The sequence below is a fragment of the Dromaius novaehollandiae genome, chromosome 10, assembly GCF_036370855.1.
Source record: "Dromaius novaehollandiae isolate bDroNov1 chromosome 10, bDroNov1.hap1, whole genome shotgun sequence".
Lineage (NCBI taxonomy): Eukaryota > Metazoa > Chordata > Aves > Casuariiformes > Dromaiidae > Dromaius > Dromaius novaehollandiae.
Window position 1 is genome coordinate 11958518 of NC_088107.1, and position 24730 is coordinate 11983247.

At 39.8% G+C, this 24730-nt stretch overlaps 1 protein-coding gene across 1 annotated transcript; it reads right to left on the reverse strand.

Annotated features, from left to right (window-relative positions):
• Window positions 1-8455: 8455 nt before the first annotated feature.
• On the reverse strand, window positions 8456-23755 carry GATM (glycine amidinotransferase). Its single transcript, XM_026121325.2, has 9 exons — window positions 23598-23755; window positions 22956-23174; window positions 17096-17291; window positions 15639-15829; window positions 14169-14306; window positions 13718-13882; window positions 11722-11785; window positions 11490-11606; window positions 8456-9493 (listed from the first exon to the last, which is right to left on the reverse strand). The coding sequence occupies exons 1-9, from the start codon at window positions 23664-23666 to the stop codon at window positions 9381-9383; spliced, it is 1272 nt and encodes a 423-aa protein (XP_025977110.1). The 5' UTR covers window positions 23667-23755; the 3' UTR covers window positions 8456-9380.
• Window positions 23756-24730: the final 975 nt, after the last annotated feature.

Below are 24730 nucleotides of genomic sequence, written 5' to 3' on the forward strand. Positions count from 1 at the left end.
ATCAAAAACTTTTATGTATTAAGTGATAGATAAGTACTGATATCATAAATTATCAAGTGATGGCACTTTTAATGTGATATTAAAATTTCCACAAATTCTACAAGAACGTCATACTCAATGGCCATCATGCTGCTTGCTGGTCAACTGCAGAATAAGCTAATAGTTCTGGCAAAATTTTTACATGAGCTACCTTACAGAGCCTTGGTCACTGAACTCTAGCTCCCTTGAACACAGTTCAGTATTACAGCTGGCCAGGGACAAACTCTACCCGATGTCCTTATAAACCTCAAGCAGGTCATCTAATAGTTATTTCAGTGCTTTGCTGACTCAGAAGTAAAATAGAGAGAAGAGTAGAGATAATGTGCTTGAATTTAAATTCGCTGCTGGAAAGTGTACCACTGATGTACTGTCCAGATGAGATTTCAATTTGCAGAAGAAATAGCATGCAATTCACAAAGCATTTGCTGCTTCTGTAGAAACTTAAATTGCCTTTTGTCCTAATGACTTGGAATTTCCTAAGAGTAACATCAATAGCTTCCAGTTCATCTTAACTCCTGGTTCTTCCAAAAATATTTAATAAGATTGAGCAGTATGTTTTCATTAACAGAAGGGAATATTCTGAACAGTAATCTGAGGGAACAGGGACTGCCAGGGTAAACCATGTCACCCATAGGAATCTCACCTATATCCCAGCTCAATAGAAAACCAACGTTTGGTCTTAACTTCCTGTAGATACAAATGCATAACTGAACCCCAAGGAGAGATCAAAAAGAGTGAATAATGCCCCGCAAAAGGTATGGCTTTTAGGGCCATATATTTAAAATTAATGGCCATGTTGATACATTTTTTTGTGGCTCTCAGCCCACGTGATGGAGGTTTCAAAAAGCAGGGATCAATCTCAATTTGGTGCTAGATATAATTTCTGACAACCTAGACAAGCCAACACAATACAGGTGACCCTTAAGGAAGCATATCTGACTGTGTCCTAGCACTCTACAGCAATCACTTTCTGCACCTTAAAAAAAAAAAACCCAAAACCCAAAAAAACCTCACTACTTTTTGATGCTGAAAATACTTTATGTATGATCAAACAAAGGATACCTACAGGTGAAAAAGATTTTGAGGTACTTTTCACTTGCTTTGATCAAAATGCCAACAGGAACAAGATGAATAAATAAAAACTGTTTTAAAACACCCCTTTAAGTGCACTGGACAAAAGTTACTGGCATCACAACAGCACCCTCTAGTGCTCCTGACACGGGGGTTTGCCAACATTTCCTGCATAAACGTCTATGTTTGGTCTCAGGGTCCAACCTCACTGTTTCTAGGGTGGTTGGCCCCCGAGGTTTCCACACCATCCCTCGGCCACACTGGCCAAAGGCTGGTGGAGAGGGGCTCCGACTGCTGAGCGCTGTGCGCTCATCACATCCCAGGGGCCAGGCCTTGGCACAGGCAGGAGCCACTACGGACCAGTGAGAGCTCAGCAGCGTTAGCTCCCCTTTTCCCTCATCCCAGCACGTATTAGTGCCCCTTTTCACTCACCCCGGGGGAAGAGTTGGTGGCACAGCCAGTATGTGATCTCTTGCTGTCACAACTCTTAGGGGTCCTTATAAGAGCAGGGTGGCGGTTCTCTGTGGACTAGCCTCTATTCTGCCCTTCGGCCAGCTGGACAGTCCGTTCAAACTGCCAACAGGTGTCCGAGCTCACTGCAGAAACGCAGCAGTTTCCCATCTCCCGAGACGACTGTGTGTTTGGGGTTTTGGGAAGGGGCTTCAGGGAAGCATTCCCTTTCCTACATCTCTCCTACCTCACAGGGTTAAGGTTTACTTTGTAAATGCTTGCCAGGCCTTCAAGCGTCTCACACAGGCGGTGCTAAAGGTTACCTCGTGGTGAACTCTTTTGAGGTTAGAGCCTCAGTGAAGGTTTTAATCGAAACAGGGCTCACCATAAGGGCAGGGTATCAACACCATCTTGTGGGCAAAATGAGACATAGATGACTAAAGAGACAAGTCTGGAAAAAGGTGTAAGATGAAGAAAGAAAAGGTCAGCAGTTTGAGACTTTTACAGTAGGCAACTTCTGGATAAAACTGAATCCAGCGTCAGTACTAACAATGGCTAAATAAAAAGCTGCAATTTTTAAAGGTCCTTGTCAGTGTTAACAGTACCTGCAGTACAGTACAATACCTCCCAAATAATGGGAATAAGAAGCAGTGCAAATGCAGAGATTATTTTTTGGCAGCTCTGTGGAAGAGAAATGAGACACTACTTCCACAAGTTTAAAATAATGTATTAGGAGAGATGCAACCCCAAAAGCAACCACTGTCATTCACAACAGGATAGGTGCTTAAGTCCAGGTCCATAAACTAGCTAAAAATTCATCTCATGCAGTAGTGAATATAAAAAGAGATACAGGCAAGATTGGGTGTGTAAAACAGGGTGGGTGAGCTACCATACTTTTGACCAAGGAGGTTAAGTATGATTTAAAACAACTTCCTATGCTCCTGAAGTCAGGGACTAAGTGCAGCTGCAATGTCCACCCCTTCTCCATGTCACTCCCTGCAGCTGCAGGCAAAGCTCAGGAGGAATTAACGTGGCCTCAAGCACTATGCACACACACCTTCCACAGCTGTTAGCAATAACCAGGTTCATCCCCTTACACTGCCACATGTTATTGTTTGTATCTGGGAAGCGTGGATGCGAATTCCTACTACATCAGACAGCATAAAGCACCAGGCAATGGCAAATTATCTGTATGTGAGTCCAGGCACGCTCAGGGCATAAATGCCAACTTCATCTGATGGTCAGAGCTATAGCAGGGGTAGGGCAAGAGGCCATCAAGTATACTGTTTCTGCTATGCTGGCTGTAATCTAATAGTCTAAGATGTGGGTGCATGAAATTCCATAAGGTGCTTCAGTCCATCTTTAAGTACAGATAGACCTCTTAACAACTGGCTCTCCTAATTCTGAATGCCTTATACACGGTTTCTCCAAGTGTCTCAAACATGGCTAGGCCTTAGACTAACATATGAACTATTGCAATGATAGTCACACTATTTTTGTCTCTTTAGCATCTGACAGCTGAACCAGATGAGACAAAGAACCAAAACTCCCAAAAGGCAAGCACTGGAACCAAAGCAACACATTTCCTACTTCACAATAGCTCTGCTCTAAGGCAGTAGGACACATACGTTACATATCAGAAAACAAAGCCAATCAGATGCCAAGGCAGACACACAAAACAGTATTTCTAGCCTTTTTTCTACATGGGAACCCACAGAAGCATAGATGAGTCTATCAGGACCCCAAGACTGTCACCCACGTAGATGACAGACAGACCAACATAGCTGAGGGAGTTACCTTCATCTCTGCCAGCTCCTCCTCCTGCTTATCCCCGCCAGTCGGAAGCACCCTCATGTTATTCAGAGCAGGTCTTGGCTAAATAGCTTCCACCTCTCTTTTGTCCTGCAAGACATGGAGGGAACAGGGAGATGGTATAAAATCTTACAGAGAGTGCATTTGATTTGCTAGATTAGGCTTTTTTGTGAGGTTGTCACACTATCAAGCTTACAAGAATACTGTACCAGTTAGAAGCTGTTTGGCAAGTTCTTCTACTCATTCACATATCCTATTCATTAACACATAAATCATGACAATTCACTATAAACTCATGAATGAGCCACTGACTTGGGACATCATTCATTATCATAAAGCTATTTTTCGCCTACACAATAATAAGAATGCTCTAACAGAAAGGAAGCAGAAGCAGACACCTCCTGGGAAGCAATAAATGCCAGAGGCCAAGGGGCATCCTGGCAGTCCCACCCAGCTGAACAGGCTGGGTTCTCTCCATAACAGGAATAAAGAGCCACTGCCACTCTGACAGCTTGGAACAGGGAATTCAACTCTGGCAACAGCTTTGACTAGTAGAAATATTTGTGGCTCCAACAATCTAACTTCCACCAGCACTGCGTAAAGCAATACAAGAATTTCTTTTCCCCAGTGAGCCTAACTTCTGATGTAAAAAACAGAATGAATTTTATACAGAGATGTGTACACATCAACCCGCTCTTCTTAAGCATCAGTATAGCAGCTGCAGAGCTGTTCACCCATTTTGCAGTTTGGGTTATTAGTCATATGAATGCCCAAACATCAGAACCAAAAGACAGTACTTAAACTAGACAGCAGAAACATTCAGGAGATACTGAAACAAGAGACAACCATTTACCACTAGCACAGACACAGCCTAAAGCAACTGACTGAAGAGCACCATTCTTTCTCTCCTGCTTCTACACGAAATAAAGCAAAAAATATCCTCCTCCCCCACTTTATATCACAACAGCACTTTGCGTTCCCAACCGTGAGCTACAAATATATAATAGGAGACCACCTGCCTCAAAGAATTTACCTTCTTTCCATATCCTCTCTGATTTGGATGCTGGTACTTTAACACCCATACCTTGCCCAAAAAAAAGACACAAATCATCTATATTATAGACATTTTATAAATACATATGGCTTACATAACCAACAAAGCCTACCCCAGCCAAGTTTCAGAAGCAAAATGGAAGGGAAATGCTGACTTCCCAGTACCCATGCCTGGGGAGTGGTTAGCTAATTCCCTACAGCTGATCTGAGTCTGCCCTGAAAAACTGTGTAGATGAAGTCAGTCATTTGTCACCCTTCCTTACAGCTGCCACTGATGCAGTGTTCTAGGCCTTCCAGTTAGGGCTATGTTTCTCTCCTTTCTTTCGACAGTGCTGTCTATTTTGAAATCCAAACAGTAGCAAGTATTTAAGGCCTTCTCAGTCAGTGAAAAACAAATTATGGAGAAATCAGTCCAGCTCACATTTCATGTGGTTTATTTACATATAAAGTGCTGCCCTGAAACAGAGGTGGTCAAATGCCATCAGGCCTTCTTCCTTCATTTCATCCAATAGCAACATCTGTTGCCCATGTGTAATTCAGCCTCAAAAATTGCTGGTAATTGGATCTCAAGGCAGAAACCAAACCCTCCTGTTTCTCACCATAAATTCCTATTTCAAGGGTCTTGTCTAACTAAACCCAGCTGTGACACAGGCTGATCTTTGTTGCTGCTCACACAAAAATAATTTAGAAGATGATATATGTGCATTATGTGGTGGCATCTACCATAACGATATTATATATTATGTTCCCTTAGTCATTTCTCTTCAGGTTTTGCTGTCTCTGCATCATTGCCTCTCAAATGGGTTACTGGGAAAAACATTGATTTTCCTCAGCATTTTCCTAGTTTTTCCGCTATGAAGAAAGCCTACTAGAGTTTTAAAATACACCTTTTTCTTATTATTGTTCCATTGTCTTCTTCATAAATTCCTTCCTATAGAGACACAATCATATCTCCAAAGAGCACTGATAGGACAAAAGAAACTGTGAGACCCTGTGTAATTTTGCAGCTGGTAACACAGAAGTGCATATCCACCCAAGGAGTATTTGTTAAAATACTAGTGAAAAAATTCTCACTCACTGGACTTGCGGGAAAATAATGCAGTTCCCAGAGAGCTATCAATTTTGTCCTCCCTGTTCTGGAGCCACAGAAGACTTGAACAGGATCCCACAGCGTTTCCAAATAGTCCTCAGAACTTCCATAGCCTGGAGCAGTTTCTAGGCATTTATTGTTTAACCATCACTGTACTTCATAGAGTACCTTGGTGTGGCTGCATTTTTGCTCATGTGGAAACAGACTGGCTAAGCGAGCAACTTAAGGACAGTGAGGGAGTCAAGCCTGAGAATGTCTCAAAAATATTCACAGCACCAGATCCTCAGTCCCAAAATGATGGTAGTAACACTTGCTCGTGTCAAAGCATTTGTGCTAGCGTCTCTCCAACCTGTATTCTGACATTATCACTGAAACTGAACAGAAAACTTCTGACCATATGGAACAATTTCCCCTGCCTTCCATTTCTTCCTTATTGAAGGAAAGAACATGATTTAGAGACAAATCTATTCCCAGCCCAAATCCCTGAAGATTAGGTAAAAAGAACCTCTAGTACTGGCAGAACTTCTACTACTGACAGAAAAAACAAGCAACTTTAGAAGCATACTGATAGTTCCCAGGCTAAATCACTTGGTACTGTGTGCGCAGTTCTAGGTGAAAAAAATATCCAATAAAGGATGAGCAAAATAACAGGGAAAAGGCTGAAATGTTCATAAAGTCAGAGTTTTGGCATCTGAAATTGGTGCTGAATACTCTTCCTGAAGTCTTATCAGACATCATCAAGAAAACTATAAATGGGAAAAAAAAATCTGATGCTTTGAGCCTATACACAGATCTTTTACATACAATTTATCTTGCCCAGAAGAAAAGGTGGAAAAAAGGGTACAGAAATGCAGAAATTCCAGATAATCTGTGTATTAACTTCATCTAAGTAAAACAGAAAAATTCCTGGTTACAAAGGAAAAGTGGTACTCATTCTTGAAGATGCTCTTCAAATGAATATAAGAAACATTAAGACCTTTTAAATTTATTTTTTCATGGTCTAAATAGGAAAACATAGTGAAAACATTGCTTTCCTGTTAAAGAGTAGAAGCCTAAACTCCCTAGTCTGTACTTTTGTTTGGGAGGGTTGCTTATTTCAGCTTTCTAAGATGAACTGAAGTAAAAAAAAAAAAAAAAAAAATCAGTAAGACACTTTCACAGACCTGCTGTAAAGACAGCTTTGTTCTAGCATTAGAGCGCACATACTTGTCACCAAAGAAAAATTGCAATGCTTTCTTTAAAACCCCAGGAAAACATATTTAAGGATGCTTATCTGAGCAGAATCTAATAGGAGTATAGGGTTCCACAGAGATGCATCACATATCTACAAAGAAACAGCCCGCAAGCCATGGAGCCTGAGAAACAGTGTTGAGAGCCCAGAAATAAACAGAAAAGGTTAAAAGAGAATTCTAGCATTTTCCCCTCAAACTGAAAAAAACAGATCTTCAAACTGAACTGGACACAAAGGATGATTTACAGTCTTTGCTGGTTTTCTTTTAGCTGAGATTTGAGATCATCTTCATTCAATTTTATGCCATTTTCATTTTCCATTCCTCCCATATGGATATAGACAACTATTCCAGCTTTCTTTTCATTTTCAGTGATGGTCACCATCAGCACCCCATGCATTAACTCAACACTACAAATCAGAATACTATATGAATGGGTACATAGGATGGTAACTGGAAAAATTTATAAGAGTTTAAGCATTTCTTGTGGTTCAAGACTGACCTATTAGAAAGTTTAAGGCTGGAAGGCACATTTGCCCTGACCATTTCCCTTTAGTGTCAAAATCTGTAGTCTGTACCATGTCTGAAGGATCCATATCTTCATCAGAATAAACAGGCAGACATCTTCAGATACAGAGGCCAGCCACCCTACCTATTCTGCCCACCCTATTGCTCTGAAGAACACATTTGCAAGCAGTAACTGATTACATCAAAGCAGACAGCAGCATGCTTTCCAGAGAAAGAAAACATTAAGCTCACAGCATGTGCAACATCTTCATCACCAGGTTTACTAACTTTCATATAAGGAAAGAAAAAACAAGAACCTCCCCCTCCCCACATACACACCCATTTGTGATAATTCCTATGTCTTATACCACAATTGCTTCAGAAAAGGATATTGAGATGAAGTCAGAGAACATTTATGATGTTTATATGAAGCTGTCCATCAAGTAGGGGCCATCCTAAAGTGATGCCCAGCTATCACTTTGCATTTGGCCAGAGCTTTTAATGCCTTCAGCTGTATCTTGTGACATCTTGTGCTAGACACAAACATGCAGACATTGGCATTTCAACACTAGATCCTGCAGAACTATGGTAAAGACTGCATACACATGGTATGCGTGCTCCTCCATTCAGCTGTTCTGGCTAAATGTCTACCGTTGTCACAAACGGAAAGTAAGACTTGGTCAGAGCAGGACTCCCACTAATTTCCACTGTCTAATCAGCCTTGATTTTCCAGGAAAAACAGTGGCACTGTCTATATCCAATGCTGACAGCTGTCTTTCAGTCTGGCATATCTTGAAGCATTGCAGATGTACAAATATCTAACAGTTCTGTTTGGTCCTGTCCAGCTCTGGGTACAAACCCCTGTGAGTATGACTATATGAGCTTTAGTCATAGTTTGTCAGCATGTCATGCTTGTTATCTGATTTTGCAAGACCTTCGCTGTTGAGTTCACTCTGTTACATGAATTAGTAGATCCCTCCAAACTCTGATAAGAAATGTCTAATTAGGGTCACTCCCCCTACCCCACTAACCATATACTTCTGTGCAAGAAAGAAGCTGCAACACAATAATGAACAACATAGTACAAGAATGAGGATTTCCTGCAGTACTCAAATGCCTAAAGTGTTAGGTATTTTACAGAAAAATGCCATCTTAGTCAGATACTTCATGTTTAGTCATATCTAGAAGAAGGGCAACACAAACAGAGAATGCAAAAAAGTTTATTAACATAAAAAGTACATATCCAGGAATCAATATGAAAATTCTTTCACAGCATCTGGCATGTTTTTGATACATCTTTTTGTATCTGCCATAGTTTAAAGGTTTTGGGAAGGGGGTGGTTTTTGTAGTTTTTTTTTTTTTTAAAAAAAACAGTTGTGTGTAAACAATTCACAAACTGAAGCCTGTAGATGCAGCATATTAGCTATCATTTGTACACTTTTAAAGTTAAATAAAAGAACTAATTTCAGCAATATAAAAAGCAATATAAAAAGTGTTCAGCGATGCATGATGAAAATGTTTCAGAAGAGAAAAATGTAGACATAAGAGGGACATGACAAGTAAGTGAATGCTTTAAAAGTTATTAGACCACACTGAAAATTCTCCCTAAATATCTGCATGGCCCAACATGAAAAGCATTATAAAATTACTTGTTTCCACAAGAGATCTGTACAGTTACATCTGTATTAACTGTATTAAACAGTGTAATATATTAGAAAAATAAACTGATTAAAAGAAATAAGAAATGTTAACTCAAGTTTAACATTTCAAGCTGCCTTTTTGAGTACTAGACAGAGGTAGATGTCTAACATTAGTGGCCATGCTATTCTAGCAAGAGCCTTTAGCTATCTTGTCAAGTTTTTACATTCAAAGCCAATGAAAAGGCTTCGTGAATAAAGGATGTCTTTCAAAAAGCCAGCCAGAAAACCTGTACTGCAGATGGAAGTAGATTCAATTATACTGCTTAATGCAAAGAGTAGGTAAGTAAATCATTCGCCAGACCACTGTAAGGACACCGCTGATCAAGCACTAGAGCTCATGCAGTTGTTTCTAACAAAAAAAGGGTGAAATTTATTCATTTCCTATGCTTATTTTAGAAGTTGAACCACTGCTGCCTAGCTGGCCAATAACTAGTCAAAATAAGATTGCAGGGTACCACGGCGGCGGATATCACATGTCCAGCAATGGAAACCACCTCCCAAGGAATTGGCATGGCGAATACTCACTTTAATTGTAGAAATGCCTGCAAAAAAACATACATTGCATACTTTAAAATGAAAATCTCAAGTTCACATGGTAGGCTTTGCTCAGAACTTTAGACAATGCTTTAGCAGATCATATGGCTTGATGCGAGCACAGAAAATATTTTCTACCCATTTGTTAAGAAATTTTCTTCAAATTCTAGGCAAAGAACAAGCTAAAACACACAGCCTGCTTATTTATTTCAGCCATACCCTCAGAAATACAGTGCCTGAAACACAGGCAGTGTTTGATGTGTTCTGATGTGCTGGTCTAAAATAAAAATAATAAAAAAGGTCTTTGCTGTAGGTATGTGAAGAATTAGCTGAACTGCTGATAATGCACATGATCAGGGCACATTTATATAAATCTGTGTGAGCATTTAGAGTTCAGACACTGAATGGGCTCTTTCAAGTGCCTTTTTAGAAAAATGGCATCTGAAAAAGTTTGGGACTCCAAGTTCTTTCTCAGAGAGAGAAAAGGGCTGTTATATTTGCTACCTAGGTGCGAGTTAAACTTCCTCCCACTTCTTTTCAGCTCTGATGTCTCAGCTGTGGCTCAACTCATACAAAACCCTGACAGATAGACTAGGATCAGAAAAGTTTTGTTATGAAGTCTGCCTTTTTGTTTCTTGGTGCTTTCAACAGCTCAGGAGCAGCTCAGGAGAAGCCTTCAGGTAGGTCAGCGATACCTTCATTCCCAGTACTCCCATCTCAGTCCTAGGAACTTGCTGACTACAGGAATTTGTTCAGAATGTGGCCAAGCAGACTGAAGATCACATGTGAAGGATGCATCATGACTGGCATTAAAAGTCTCATTTCCTAAGCATTTTAAAGCACTTATAAATCCTCAGCTCCTTGGTAATGTAGAGAAATAAAACTACTTAGGACTGAAAAGCTAAGTGATTCAGGAAAGGTTGTACAGCCAGTCATTAAGAGAGCAGATTAAAGCATTAGACTGCATAGTTTCCACCTGTGATCTGGCTCAGATTTGACAAAAGCTTCAATAAGTGCACTTCTCCACAGCACTAGCCTTTTAGTTTCAGAGTTGCTATCTTCCATCTTTGGTTCATTCTCTCCTTCCCATCATTTGTCTCTCCCTTTAAAAAAGTCTTCTGCTACTGGGATTTATCGTCTTACTCTCCAATACAATGCTCTCTTATTTTCCTTGGCTTTTCTTCATCTCTCTACCAGTCTTACTACTCTGTCAACTTTTGCACCACCATGTGCTTACCTTGATGCAAGACAACACCAAGCAGTCTCGCTACCCTGCAACTGATTAACTCAGTATGAGCCACAAGGAGAGCTATCCACATCCTTGCACTCCAGCATGAGGAAAGCAGCTATATTAACTGAATGACTTCTAACAGGTTTTTTAATATGTTTGTGCAATTAACTGCACAGTCACTGTGTGACTTTTCGATTTTTATATGCAGTTAGTTATCCTGACACTGCATATCTAAGCTCTTGCTAAAGACGCTGTCCTACCATGGAGCTGCACTTCTCACAGGAGAGAGCTTCTCCATAAATGCACTGAAATGTGTCAAGTGATCTGAACTTGACTGTTTAAAATGCAAAAAATATTGGAAACTGGAAAATCTGAAGGCATTTCAGCCATGAGGCGTGAACAGCTCTACATCACTCAGCCATGTATGCACTCATTCTCTCCTAGACCGATTTTGATCTCCAAACTGAACAGACAATAAGTTCTATGTTAAAAGAGCTCATTCAAAATCATGTTAGCAGTAATTTTAACTGCTACAAGAACCTTCACATCCTGCAGGCTGTAGGGGGCAGATGACATTAAATAGTCCACATTCATGACTGAAATATTCAGGAAAGAATTAACTGAATGATTCTTACTTATTAATCCAATATTTTGAATACTTTCTCTAGTGCTGGCTGCTTTGACTATTATGAGTGAAACATCTGTTCACCCTGATGGGCATAGTTGATCAAGATCATTTAGTTTTAAGTATATGTTAAAATGAGTTAACATACCCAGATTTTCAAACATCTTTTGAATTGATGTCTCATTGGCATCCACCATCACACGTTTTTCATCCAGCATTAAGACATTCATGGAGAGCCATTTAGACGACATCCACAGTGGGTGGTCTAAACACATTAAAATTAACTTGCTACAATGGTTGTACATTTTGTACCAATGTTGCCTCATAAAAATACTCCTAAAAATTCTCTTAGAATTCTCAGAAAAGTGAACTCAACATACCATCTGGGATGAGTGGCACTGGTGGATGAATCACTGTCCAGCCTGCTTTCTTGAAAAGCTCTATCTGAAAGAGTAATTTAATTATATTCTAAACAGAGGTCTTAAAAGTGTCACATTACTTCCTCCAACCTATGCCACATTTTCTCACAATACTTCAGTATACATAGCATCCCCTTTTCAGAGTTCACTGCTCTTCCTCTAATTCAAACTCCATCTACAAACCCAGTTTTCACACAGCATCTTCTGAAAACTTTTTCAGACTCTGTATTCCACTAGAATTTGTTTCTATGGAGTTTTTTGGTTGGTTGTTTTTTGTTTGTTTAAGCATATATCATAGGCCTACTGGAGTTGTTACAGAGAAAAGTAACATAAAGGCAGTTTAGATCTTGTCAAGTGAAAGTAAAATTAGTAACAGCAAAATAGCATTAAATTCTGTATTTTTAGTATTTTTCCTTACATATGACTGTACAAGCCACTGATGCTATGAATTATACCACCATTTATAGAAACAAAAATACCATGTAAAACCAAAATTATTTTGCATCATGCTTCATACAGATCTTAATATCACAGAATATGTAGCTTATTTAACAAACAGAACAAAATATAGGCATCCTAGGGAATAATATTTTGCATCTATTTATTAGAAGTGACACAAAGTTAAAAATAAGAAGACAACAATGCGGCTAGAGAGATTTGTCTCTGGAGTTTGAATACTTGGAAGAACTCTTTATTCAAGTATTACCACAAGCGGGCGCTCCACTTTTGAAAACAAACAGCACAGTCTGCAAGTATTTTATGAAAGCCTCCCTTTCCCCTGCACTTCCCCCCGTTTCACGGTCATCTAAAACTGCCAAGCCAGTTTTTATGAAACAAGGCTGCAGGAGTCTTCTACTATCCACATATATGACAGTTTTCATGCATCCATTTGCTGGGACTATTTGTTCAACATGAGTACACTAAAGAGCCTCATCTTGTGATTATGAAAAACAGGGAAAGGGAAAGGGGGAGGGAAAGACTATGATCGTTTTTAAAAACATTCTTATAATTGTCATCACAAGAGGTGGCAATTGATGTGAATATTTGCACTGAGGCCACTTGCTGAGAAAAGACTGTTTTTAAGAGCTATGCAGTGCACGTTTCCTTCATCTCCACTGTGCACAGCCCTATCCCCTCTGATTTTGTATCATCACAGTTATTACCATGTGGTTGCACAGCTCCCGGAAATAATGGGGATCCTAACCAAAATCCTTAACACTAGCACAGTAGCGGTAACGCATCTGTAACACTGACGTGAGCTCTTACTCCCTGCAAGGCTTTCTGATCTTACACTATTTAAAATTATTAGCTTTTCTCAGCGTGAAGTAGTAGGTTTTATACTCTGAACCAGATTGCCTCTTTTCTGCTCTTCAAAAGCATTTCTCATTCAGTTATTCAAAGCTGAATGCCTGAGCAATTACCAGATTCTTGCCATTGGTACAGTTAATGATACAGAAGCAGAGGCTTCCAAAAACAAAGTAAAATAAAAGGAAAAATTACTCACCCGAACAGCAGAAAATTCCCAATTTCTCTTTGGATACAAATATATGTAAGTAGTGAAAGCGTTAGAGAAATTGATTATCCTAAATACTTGCTTTAATGCTACACAGTTTAATATAAAATAGATCACTTCCATCATGTTTGGACTATGTATATAGAAAGAAACACATTAGATGCTTCCACTTAGCCTCACTAGAGGAGAGCAAGGAATAGCAGCAGAAAACAGGGAGAGCAATGGTCATGCACTGCTGAAAGAGTTCCAGAGTCGAGATGCAAATACAGATACAAATTCCTGAACCCATGCCTGAGTGCTGCCTGAATACTGTAGTTTAATATTATTCAGGTGTATATGAAATAAACTTAATGTATTAGCAATTGTCCAACAGGGACCTACTCCAGCTGAGTCATTTTTAAATACAAAACACTATTGCTACTTTCACCTTTGTTACAACCTCACCTGATGGCAGGGACGATCTGGGTTAGACAGCACAAGACCAGGTCCAATGATATTAAATGTGGCATCAATGTGCATAGGGTTAGGATCCTTAAAGGATATCACATGCACTCTATAGTCTGGTGCAAGATGCCGCTTCATCCATTCAATGCCCATATAATTGGTAACCTAAGAATAAAACAAGAAAGTTTTGCTTTAGTTTTATAGGCTACAATATAGAGGGCATACAAACTTAGTAGACATTACTAAGAAAATATTTAAACCCAAAATACTAGAAATTTGTGCCTTTAGCTAACTTCTTAGCCATAAGACATTTTCACCCTATATGTCAGACATTCTATGAATAACTCGTTGTCAACACTAACATTTTGATGTTGATCAGGAATTTAAGAACACACATAAAGAAGACTTTGGAAGATGGATATCAAAACTGTTGGAACAAGTCTTTGTCTACCTGACTCCTTTGTACAAAGATATCTCTTCCGGCTCTAATGAAGTCAGCAGCATCGAAGCATGGCTCAAATTCAGTAGTTACAAATTTCCCCTGAGCAGCTAGTTTATGTCTGTCTTCAACAGAAGAAATGGGATAATCCTAGTCATACAAAGAGATAGCTTTAGGTTGGTTGAGTTGGTATGGAAAATTTTCAAACTTACTGCTACTACAGAACATTTTGAAATTAAGAAAATAAGTTTATATTGATAGCTGGTATATTCCTTGAAGTTGGCTTTGTTTTCTTGTTTCTAGAATAAAAAAGGCAAAACTGTAGAAGTTTAAATAGATAAAGTACATTCGAGAACAGGTGATGATATAAGAGACAACAGTAACTCCAGAGAAGTTAATTTCTCTTGACAGCAACTGTCTCTGCAGTATTCTGGCCTCTGGCCTAGAAGTATTCATTACCAGCTGAGCCATGTTGAAGTTTAACAAGAAACCTTGTATATCTGTCAGTCCAACAAATCACAGCATAGTGACAGAAAAAAAGGGCATGCAAACTATTTCCTAACAAAAGTGGACTCTGTACTTTCCACATTTTTGGAATGGAGCAGTACTTCAACCTAGAAGGAAGATCTTCAGGAACGTAAACACATTTTAGCATCAAACGATGCAATTAAGAACTAATGGGGTGGAACAAACAGCACAAAAGCTACCAGATGAGCAAGCATGCTTTGGAATAAGCTCTGGAAGTTTATCTAATGCTTACCTTACTCTAAGGTAATTTCATTGAACAAGAGACGTCCTTACATCATTGAGAACCTGTCACTGTTCCCAAACAGTTATAAACATTCCACAACCAATCTTACACTTTATCGTAGATGAAGGGCCTTTACCTCAACCTAATGCACTTGTCGGCCTGTAGAGAACTACCAAAATTGTGTGAATCAAAGTAAATTGTTACAGAAGTCTAAAAAAAGTGACTTTCCCTTTCTTCCCAAGTACTCTGAAGGTAAACACCTTTGAGTGGATCCTTCGCTTTTAAGTAACTTCAAAAATACTAACTGATCATGCAAAATAAGAATTATGAGGTCTCTTCTGTGGGGAAAAAGATATTCTCTTCCACTTCCCTGATAAACTCAGGGAACATGGACATTCCCTGGGGACTGTATTTCTTTAAAGTAATCTTTGATGTCTTTCTAGTGGTCTTTCCTCTTTAGCAATGCTAAGTTAGAGCCAGTAATCAAAATAATTCCAAGCAGACTAGAAATGAAGAGGCAAAACTTTCTGTTTCTTATTGCCTACTAGCATATTCTAAATTTCATCTAGAAAAGCTGCATAATGTTTGCAAGCATTATTAAAAAAAAATACACACAAAAATTACAGTATTTCTTAATTTTTGTAAGTTTTGTGAAACCTAGACATCAGCTTGAAACTACTGAAGTTCTGTGAAACCAGAACTGAAGTTCTGAAACAAAATGAGAGCAATACCTGATCATAGAGTTTATCTGCCATTGTAGGTTTGGGTGCAGTTGTCCACTTAGCACCACTGTTGAAATACTCTTTGATTAGTTGCCTATATGCTCTGTACTCAAAGAAACGAGCACGCCAAGCCATAGGAGCTTCAATAATTTCATTTCCCACCACCAACAGGATGTCTCTTGGCATGGCAGCATACATACCTGAAAAGAAAAAGGCCATTAACCTATGAGACAGCCCTTTCAGTCTATTCAATTTTCACCCTAACTTCTTCTACCATTGCTTCTATCGGAAAGACTGACAAAGAGCATCTTAACAAAAATCAGGAAACCAGCCTATAATCTGAGGTCCCTAATCACATTCTTCAATGTTTCAAAGTGACAATATCCCTTCAAAATCCCTTGCAACATTTTACCGCAAAGCCTCAGTCGTAACGAGTTTATGGCTAGATAAAAGCAATCCACAATCTAGTTTTCACTTTGTAATTTAGTTAATGGAAATTAACTAGACAAATGCTTATGAGCTGCTCAAAAGGCTTTTGAATAGGTGATTGGTAGTGTTTTCCCAAAGGACCTCCTTTCCTTGTACACTATGCTCTTAAAAAGTAAGAGCAGAGAGGAGGAGTTTGATGTAGCACAGAACCAGTGCAGGAAGCAGTCACATCAGAACAATCAAATGAGCAAAAGCAGCAAGCACTCACATCAGCTGCTTTCTTATTACATTGCTGAGACTTTTCATAATCATTATCTGGTCTGTAACAAATGTGAATTCCAGCAGTACAAACTAACTTAAGAGCACATTTGACATGTGAAAAGAACGTGGAGATTACACTTGACGCCAAGTTGAGCATAAGCCAGTGTGCTCTCATTGCAAATAAAGCAAGCTACATCCTAGGCTACTTGAGGAGGAATGTGGCCAGTAGGTGCAGGGAAGTTCAGACCTCGCACTGGGAAGGCCTCTTCTGGAGTATGCCTATAATTTTAGGCCTCCCTAGTTTAAGAGGGATCTTGAGAAACGGTAGGACCCAAAAGAGGGCTATAGAGACAGTCAGGGGCCTTAGAGCACATGACCTGTGAGGAGAGCTTGAGGGACCTCAGCTTATTTCGTACAGCAAAGAAGGGGCAAAGTAAGAGCAGTCTACAATTACTTGAAGAGCAATTAAATATGAGAGTGAAGCACTTCTTTGTAGTGGCAGTGGCAATATAACAATGTCAACAAATGGGAGTGTGAGAGATTCCAGTTAAGTATTAGGAAAAAGTCTTTCATGAGAAGTTTGTGCAGCACTGGAACAGCTTAAGAAGAGGTGGAATCTGTCCCTGGAGATTTTCCAAGCCACAGCTACACAGAGCCATGTCTGACCTGATCTAGCATTGGCAATAGTCCTGCTCCAAGCAGGAAGTTAGACTAGATGACCTCCAAAATGAGAGCAAAACAGGCTATAAGGCTTCTAACAATAGAATAACATTTACCTGTAGACTCAAAATCAGGCGTTTTATATTTGACAGACCAGTCAATTGGATCAGGCCTCTTGACAATTACACCTTCTCTTTTCAAAATATTGCACATTTCTTCAATTTCAGCAATAGCTTTTTTTAAATGCTCTTTGGGGAAGCTCTGGCCTCCAAACTTCTGATAAAATCCCCAATACTTTTCATATGTGTTGGCCTAGGAGAAAAAGACAGGTAAGTGACCAAAATAACTGGTGCTTATTCTTTGTACAGTGAAATACATGCATAATACGCAACTTTTGATGTTCAAAGTTTGTTGTTCTTTTCTTTCACTGACTCCACATTGTACTATATGCAATCATCACCCTCACATGCCCCAGTGTGCCTTGCATCCCTTCCTGCAATACTTTGAAGAGACACTAAGAACTGTTAATGTCCTGCAAATCCTTCTCATATCAAGGACCTGGAAACAAAGTAAGGGAGAGCTTCAAGACTCCAGATAAATACTGCCAATTCCTGGTTGAGAATTCCTAGCCTAGCAGCACTCTGCTGTCTTTATTTTCTGTCTTTACTACTGCTATTCATATTTACCACTGGTAAGGTTTTCCTCAGATGTTTTATGATGTGCATGTTTCGGTTATCAAACTTGTAAAAACACAGGTGTTAATCTAGTTCTGAATGGTTGGTGTCTTCATAAATACTGACACATAGTAAGAGTTAAGTTTCAATTGCATGTGCTGAGAAGGCTCAGACAATTAGAAGAAAGCTTCAGTACTACTGACAGTCAGTACAGGTGGCATGATGCCCAAAGAAAAGGTCGTCCTATGAGCAGCAGGAAGCAGGGGAGGGGGAGGAATTCCCCTGGAATGGGGAGAAGCATACATTTCATTTCGTTTGAAACTTCAGTGTTTTGACTTTTCAGACAGGATTGTTAGGGTAGTTCATTTCCTCATACTTTTGGATAGATTAACAGCTTATTCTATCACTTGTTTCTATTGATGTAAATATTATAAATAATGTCATAAATACTTTCTTTAAAGGTCTCTTTCCCTCTCTAGTCGTAGCCTTACAGAAAGTCTCATTATTATCAAACCAGAGATGAAAAATCAAGAGAAACTAAACAAATATCTTCCAGTTATGCTTCTGTTAATATTTACTGCCTAGTATTGCTGAGTTTCCGGGAAAGATTTGGTCATTACACTAGGCCTATACAAGCACACCAAACATGTACCAAACCCTATATATTCTGCTGCCTAATAAGGCTAGCAGACTTTTTTCTTTTTTTTCTTTCTTTTTTTTTTAAAAAAAAAGAAAAACAAAACAATGAGCTTAAGTATCCAAAAACTGTGTCTGCAGTGATTTTCTCACAATCTTACTTCAGTACCATCACATAGCGGTGACATCAGGGATTCTAAAGCTATCCCAAGTACTGACAACTTATGCCCTGTTGGCTAGAAGTGGCCATACCTCAGATAAAGAAACAGTCTAGAATAAAGGTAAGTGATAGTAAATTCATATGTCAGGGTTGAATTAAAACAACTATAACACTTACATGCCTAAATCCTCTGCTCCTAGAATCCCATGATAATCTTCTGAAATTAACGACTAATTAATTCAAAATTGTATCCTAGTACTCATGGTTTAATCAAAACAAATGAGGCTGCCTCAGTTCAGCACATCTGTGAATGCTGTTTATGCATACTTGTAAGCTGTGAAACCTGCAGCTTTGATGGGTTTCTGCCAACACTAACATGACAGAAGAACAGATGTATATGGAGCCCTTTGGAATGACAGCAAAAGGGATCAGGAGAGCAAGGGGCCAGGCCTTCTCCCCTGCCAGAGAGTGTCCTGTTCACTGGACACCAGGAATAACAGTCACAGGATGCAGGAGAACCTGCCTTCCTGAACATGAGGCATCTCCTGCCACTGCAATCCTTACTACCTTCAGGAAAGCAACGTGCTGGACAGACACAATCCGAAAGCGTTCCCTTTGTGCTCAAGCAGGCAAGACAATTTATTTGAAAGCATGTCTGATTTCCTCCAACAACTCAACCTATTCTCTGCATTCTCTGCTATTTCTGAATGTTTCCCCTCATGGTTGCTCAGGCAAATATCTCAGCATGGCCAACCTGCTCCTTCAGCACTGAAGCCTCATGCATCCTTCCTGAAGAATTTATTCTTTTTTTCCAAGCAAGGTCTTGGGTAATTTCATCACCTCTGAGACTTGCCAGCTGTTCAGAAGTCACACGCAGATCATACGAATGTCTACCATTGCTATGGAATCCTGTTCTGCTAATGAGACAAATTTGTCCTAAGGAGTAAAGCAAGTTATTTCCAGAACCACCCATAACATATTTGCATCCTATTAACTCCTAAGAGGTGCTGCTCTCCTCTTCACCAAGTGTCCTCTACTACAGATCCTCTTTTCAAACCTGAGAAATAACAGTAGTGGTGCATCAAACTGATGACAAAATCCAGCTACAAGAGTAGTTTAAGACAGAGTAAGGATAATGCCATAAGACCACTCATGATCCCTGCTTTCTGAATAGCACGGAAAAGGGTACATGGCTAGGATATTACTTCATACTAATTCAGGGTTGAAATTTCAGACCCCTGTGATGATATACTACAAGGTATTTCTGGTTAGGACACAGAAAAGTTAAATAATCTTTTCAATGCATCTTACAACCTACACTGAGATTCTCCTTGTATCTGAGAAATTGGAGTAGCATTTATGAAAACAAGTTGTTTTTAAGAAACTTAAGAAAGTGCTGTAAAAAAGCATTGTTTTTAATAAGGAAGAAGCAGAATTACTCCTTACAATTGCTATTTTTTAAACATTTGTTATGGGGAATAAAGGAATACTGTCTGAAAAGACTCATACCTAGTACTGCGTGGTACAACATTAATGCTCTCTAGATCTACCTTCAAGCTAGTTAGGACAGTTACAAAATTTAATACACAAACATATCAAAGTGCTTTTTTGCCTAACTCAATAGTAGAACCCCAACTTTTCACCCAAGCTATAATAGCTAACTGTGGTAATAATTCCTCTTCACCAAAAATGTATTCAAAGCTATTATTCCCAAAATATACTGCAAAATATTGCAAAGTACAAAGCCATAAAGCTCAACGATTTGATTAAGTGCCAACTGTTTCAGAAGAATACACCTGAACTGTGAGATTTTGTTTGACCAACATGCTAATTCAAAAAAGGGGCGTCCTCCCAATTAACATAATTTTAACCTTCTAGTTTCCATTTCCCATGTTTTCCCACCAGTATAACCTACCTATGCCATTTCAAGTTCACTGAAAGATACGCAACAAAGTAGCCAACAAGTGTCAGCTAAAATATTTATCAGATAGATAGGGCTCCATATTCAACTCATTCACTCCTCTTTCTTATGTCAAGCACATCATTTATAGATAACAGCCTTAAGTGTATGCCAAAAGCGTGTCTCAAAGTACACAGAACACTGAATGCAACCATACTCACCACATACCTTAAGTATTTGGTAAGTAAACACACAATTTTAAAGCACAACTTGAAAGTACTTTAAAGCAAGTGTTTACCAAAGCAGTGTTATAATCTGAAATGTACTTTCCAAAGTGTTTTAGGTCCAAAGCCTCAATTTTTCTCACAGAACTCAAATTTGTTAGTTTTCAACTGCTGTTTTTGACTAATGACCCTCATTCATATTAGGCAGAAGGCATGCAATACATATCAACCCTAATATTGCCACTTACAGGCACAGTAATAGGGAATTGAATTATTTGTCTCCCACTTCTGGGCTAGCTGTTCTATCACACTGGAGCAACATAAACACATACATGCACACACACTCCCCTACCTTTCAGCCACATGGCAGAGATTCTGACAATATTTGAATCTACTAATATCTTTCAGTATTGCCAAGATAGGATTTAGACTACTGCTCAGACTATCAACTATGCTCCCAGGCAGAATTACTGTGGCAGTTTCTGCAGCATAGGAAAACAGATCTCAGCTGGCACACTTTACTACCTATTATGGACAATGAATTCTTCAGACTACATGCAGTGTACTTAAAGCAAAGTTAAATGTAAAGCTTTCTTTAACCCCAAACTGTAGGTCTTTGAATTAGAGAGGAAATTCTATACTTTGACATTCTCCATTGAGCTTTAGATATTGTAAATAACAGTGAAGTTCTGAGCTTCATTTGATTAATTCAGGCTTAGAAAGGCATAGAACCAGGCTAACTGTATAATAAGTTACACTTCAGCAAGTTAGACATTTCAAAGAATAGTTTTACCAGCATTAAGGCAACCTTTGGCAGCTATTTGAGAACAGAATTCTGCCCCATGTGATGTTACAAAGTAACAAAGCTGGACAGTAGGGTTTTTTCTTAGTCTAATAGCCCTTTCTGTATCGTCACTACACCACTTTTAAGTACACAAATGCACATACATACACTTTTATAATATAAATGCAAATCCTCATTAACTTCTCTCTCTCAAACTGCTAGAATATCTTTGGAGGGTCTGAAACAGTATGCCACAGAAGTTGGTAACTGAGCTTCAGCTTTCAAGGAGTAAATCCAAGTCATAATGAAGTCAGTGGTAAAGTTTTCTTCAAGCTCACTGGGGCCAAGATATCATCTCAAACATCCAAATGTAAGTCAAAGGATTATTTTTATATGGAGGGATTAGAACTACCAAGCTGCAGTAATTCATTCAAACGCCTCTAAACATTTTTGCCCAGAATCATGGCTCAAATTCTAAAGACAAAATATAAAGGTAAGCAGGCAGGGGAGAGGGTGGGGTAAGTCTTTTTCATAGCACATCCAAAGCCTCATCTAAACTATCATTTCTGGCATGTTAAACATCTTTTCATTATCTTTACTTGACATTCTTTCTATGTCGGAACAGAAAAATTCACTTGTTTTGACTGAGGTCTTCTGGCCAGTTTTCTGAAAATAACCTCTATAATTTTTACTAAGGTCTATGCAGCAGAAACATTTTGTCAGTTCATTTTGCTAGCCATGCATTACATGCTACCTTTGATGCTGGACAACACAGCAGCATGCTGTAGCTGTACCAGGACACTGGAAGACGACAATTGAAGATCATTCCCAGGAACCTTAAAAGTCCAGGTAAGGTTCATGACCAGAATGTGAATCAAGCCCATCAATTGGGAGTTCCTATTCTAAAATACAGTTACTCTTAAAACAGAGAATGAAAGTTTCTGCTTGCTTTAAAAAAACTCAAAATTCTGATTTTTCTATGTAAAACTTCTTTAAAATATGCATAAAAAGCAAGGCACGGCTAAAATACAGCATTTTAGGTAAGAAATGCAAATTTTTCCTGGGTTGTTGTTGCAATTTTAGGCATAACAAATCTGGAAACAGATGAATATGTATTTCCATACATTACTGACTCTAGTACATGAGATCACCTGTGAGCTATTTAAAACCTGTTTAAACAGAGGAACAGTCCTGCTCATCCACAGTTATAGAACTCAGTCTTCCTCAGACTGAAGAGTAGAAAACTTCACTTTAAGTAGTAAGCTTCACTTAGTTTCAAGCCCCAGCTCTACAATTAGACTTGTATCAGTCTCACCAGCTAACTCAAATGCTACAATGCTTAGCTTAATAACATCTGGCCTACATTATTGAGGCATATTGTCAACTTCTGTTAAAATAGCCAAGTCAGTTAAATGTGGGAAGAAAAAGCATAGCTGCAGCAATATGGCTATGCTCTAAAATCCCACCAATGTAAATAACAGCTGGACAGAAGAATTTCTGCAAGCAAACACCACACCTTGATGCATTGTGAAAACTTAAGGAAGTTGTATATAAAAACTACACTATTTTCCATTTAAGGTGGTGTTTTTCTTTTTTACCTTAACCTCCACAGAAAAAGGAGGAACGCATGCATTTTCAGCTCTTCCCACAATGACTTCTTCCAGTGGGTCCCATTCATTATATGAGCAAACAGGACAGTCCTTAGGCACAGGGCTAGTGGCCTTATTGTCATCAGCAGCACAGGAGTTCTGGGAGGCTGTAGCTGCCTGGGTGCTCTGGAAAGATCGCTGCACCCATCCTGTAAAGACTCTTCCAAGCTTGAAATAAAAATAAAAATCATGTTTCCTTTACACATTAAGTAATAGTTCACTGCACAAGCGCCTTACACAGTAATCCCAAAGCAATACACATAACCTGGAGCATTAACAGTAATCCACTGTTTATTAGAGCAATTCTAATTTATTCATGGCACACTACCTGCTTAAAAGACAATTTGCCTTTTAAAGTTACACTCAGCTCAGAATAACAGTGACTTTGGAGCACAGGGCTGACAGTGGTGACTGGGGGGGCACTGAACCCAGCACTGCTGAAGGAGGGTGCCTGTGTGAGCCTGACGGAGAAGTCAGCACTCACTCCACGCCCACTACCCACCGCTCGGGGCACCCCCTCACGCCCGCTACCCACCGCTCGGGGCACCCCCTACCCCTCAGAGGCCGGGGGCGGGTCTGCGCGGCACCCACCCGCGAGCCGATGTAATGCGCCGCTTCGGCTCCGCGGCTCCCCCCGCGCAAGCACCGCACTCGCAGCATCTCCGCGCGCCCGCTGGCAGGACAGCGCCGCTCCGAACCGCCGCGAGCCCGCGCCCACCGGCAGCACCACCGCAGCCCCTTCCCCGCCCGCAGCCTTTATAGCGGCTCGCCACGCCCCCGGCACCGCCCATTGGCCGAGGCGGCGCGGGGCGCGCGGAGCGGCGCGCGGCCCATATTCGGCGGCGGTGGCAGGCGGCTGCCCTTGTATAGCAGCTGCGGGGCGGCCCGGCCCGGCCCCCCCACGCCGCAGGGCCTCCGCCCGCCGCCCCCGCCCGCCCTCAGGCACGCGGTGCGGCGGTGCTCCGCGCTCCCGGCCCTCGCGGCGAAACCGCACCCGGCCCCATCGAGCCGAAGGCAGGCCCGGCGGGCACTGTCTGTCCGGATGAGGGGATCTCCAAAGCTCCCCGACGGCTTCTTTCCACATACCTTGATTTCATTCCCATAAAAGGTCTCCTTAACAGTATTTCCGGTCAGTTTTAAAATTCTTCTCTGCGAAGCATATTTAAGTCCATCATTCAGCTATTTTTAGTCATCCGATACGCATGTTCTTCATTAAACCTGTAGTAGACAACAGAAACTCAATTTTACTCAAAACTTAAATAATTCAAATGTTAAGAATTCAGATTTTTAGAATACAACCTAAAGATTTTGTGATCCTCCTCAAAAGTATTTTACTTTTTTAATTATCAAGGTGCTGTTTCAATAAAATTCCAAGCACTTCATTTCAAATTTTGACTTCTTAAAATGCATACTATTGTATGATGGAAAGTCTTCTTAAAATGAAAACTTCAAATGGTTAACTCCTAGTAGACCCACACTTCTTCACTTTCCCCACAAAATTTCACTATGATGAAATCAACTGAATATTTTCAAAAATACATCTATTTTAACCGAACTGCAGTCTCCAATGAGAAATTAATTTGCTACCAGCTCTACTCTTATTTAGGATATCCTCCTGAACCTGATATGACATTATTCTGCATTTTTCAGCTTTGCATACAAGTTTACTTTTAAATCACTAAATTTTGCCTTACAAAAGTGAAAAACAAACACAGAAAAAATTA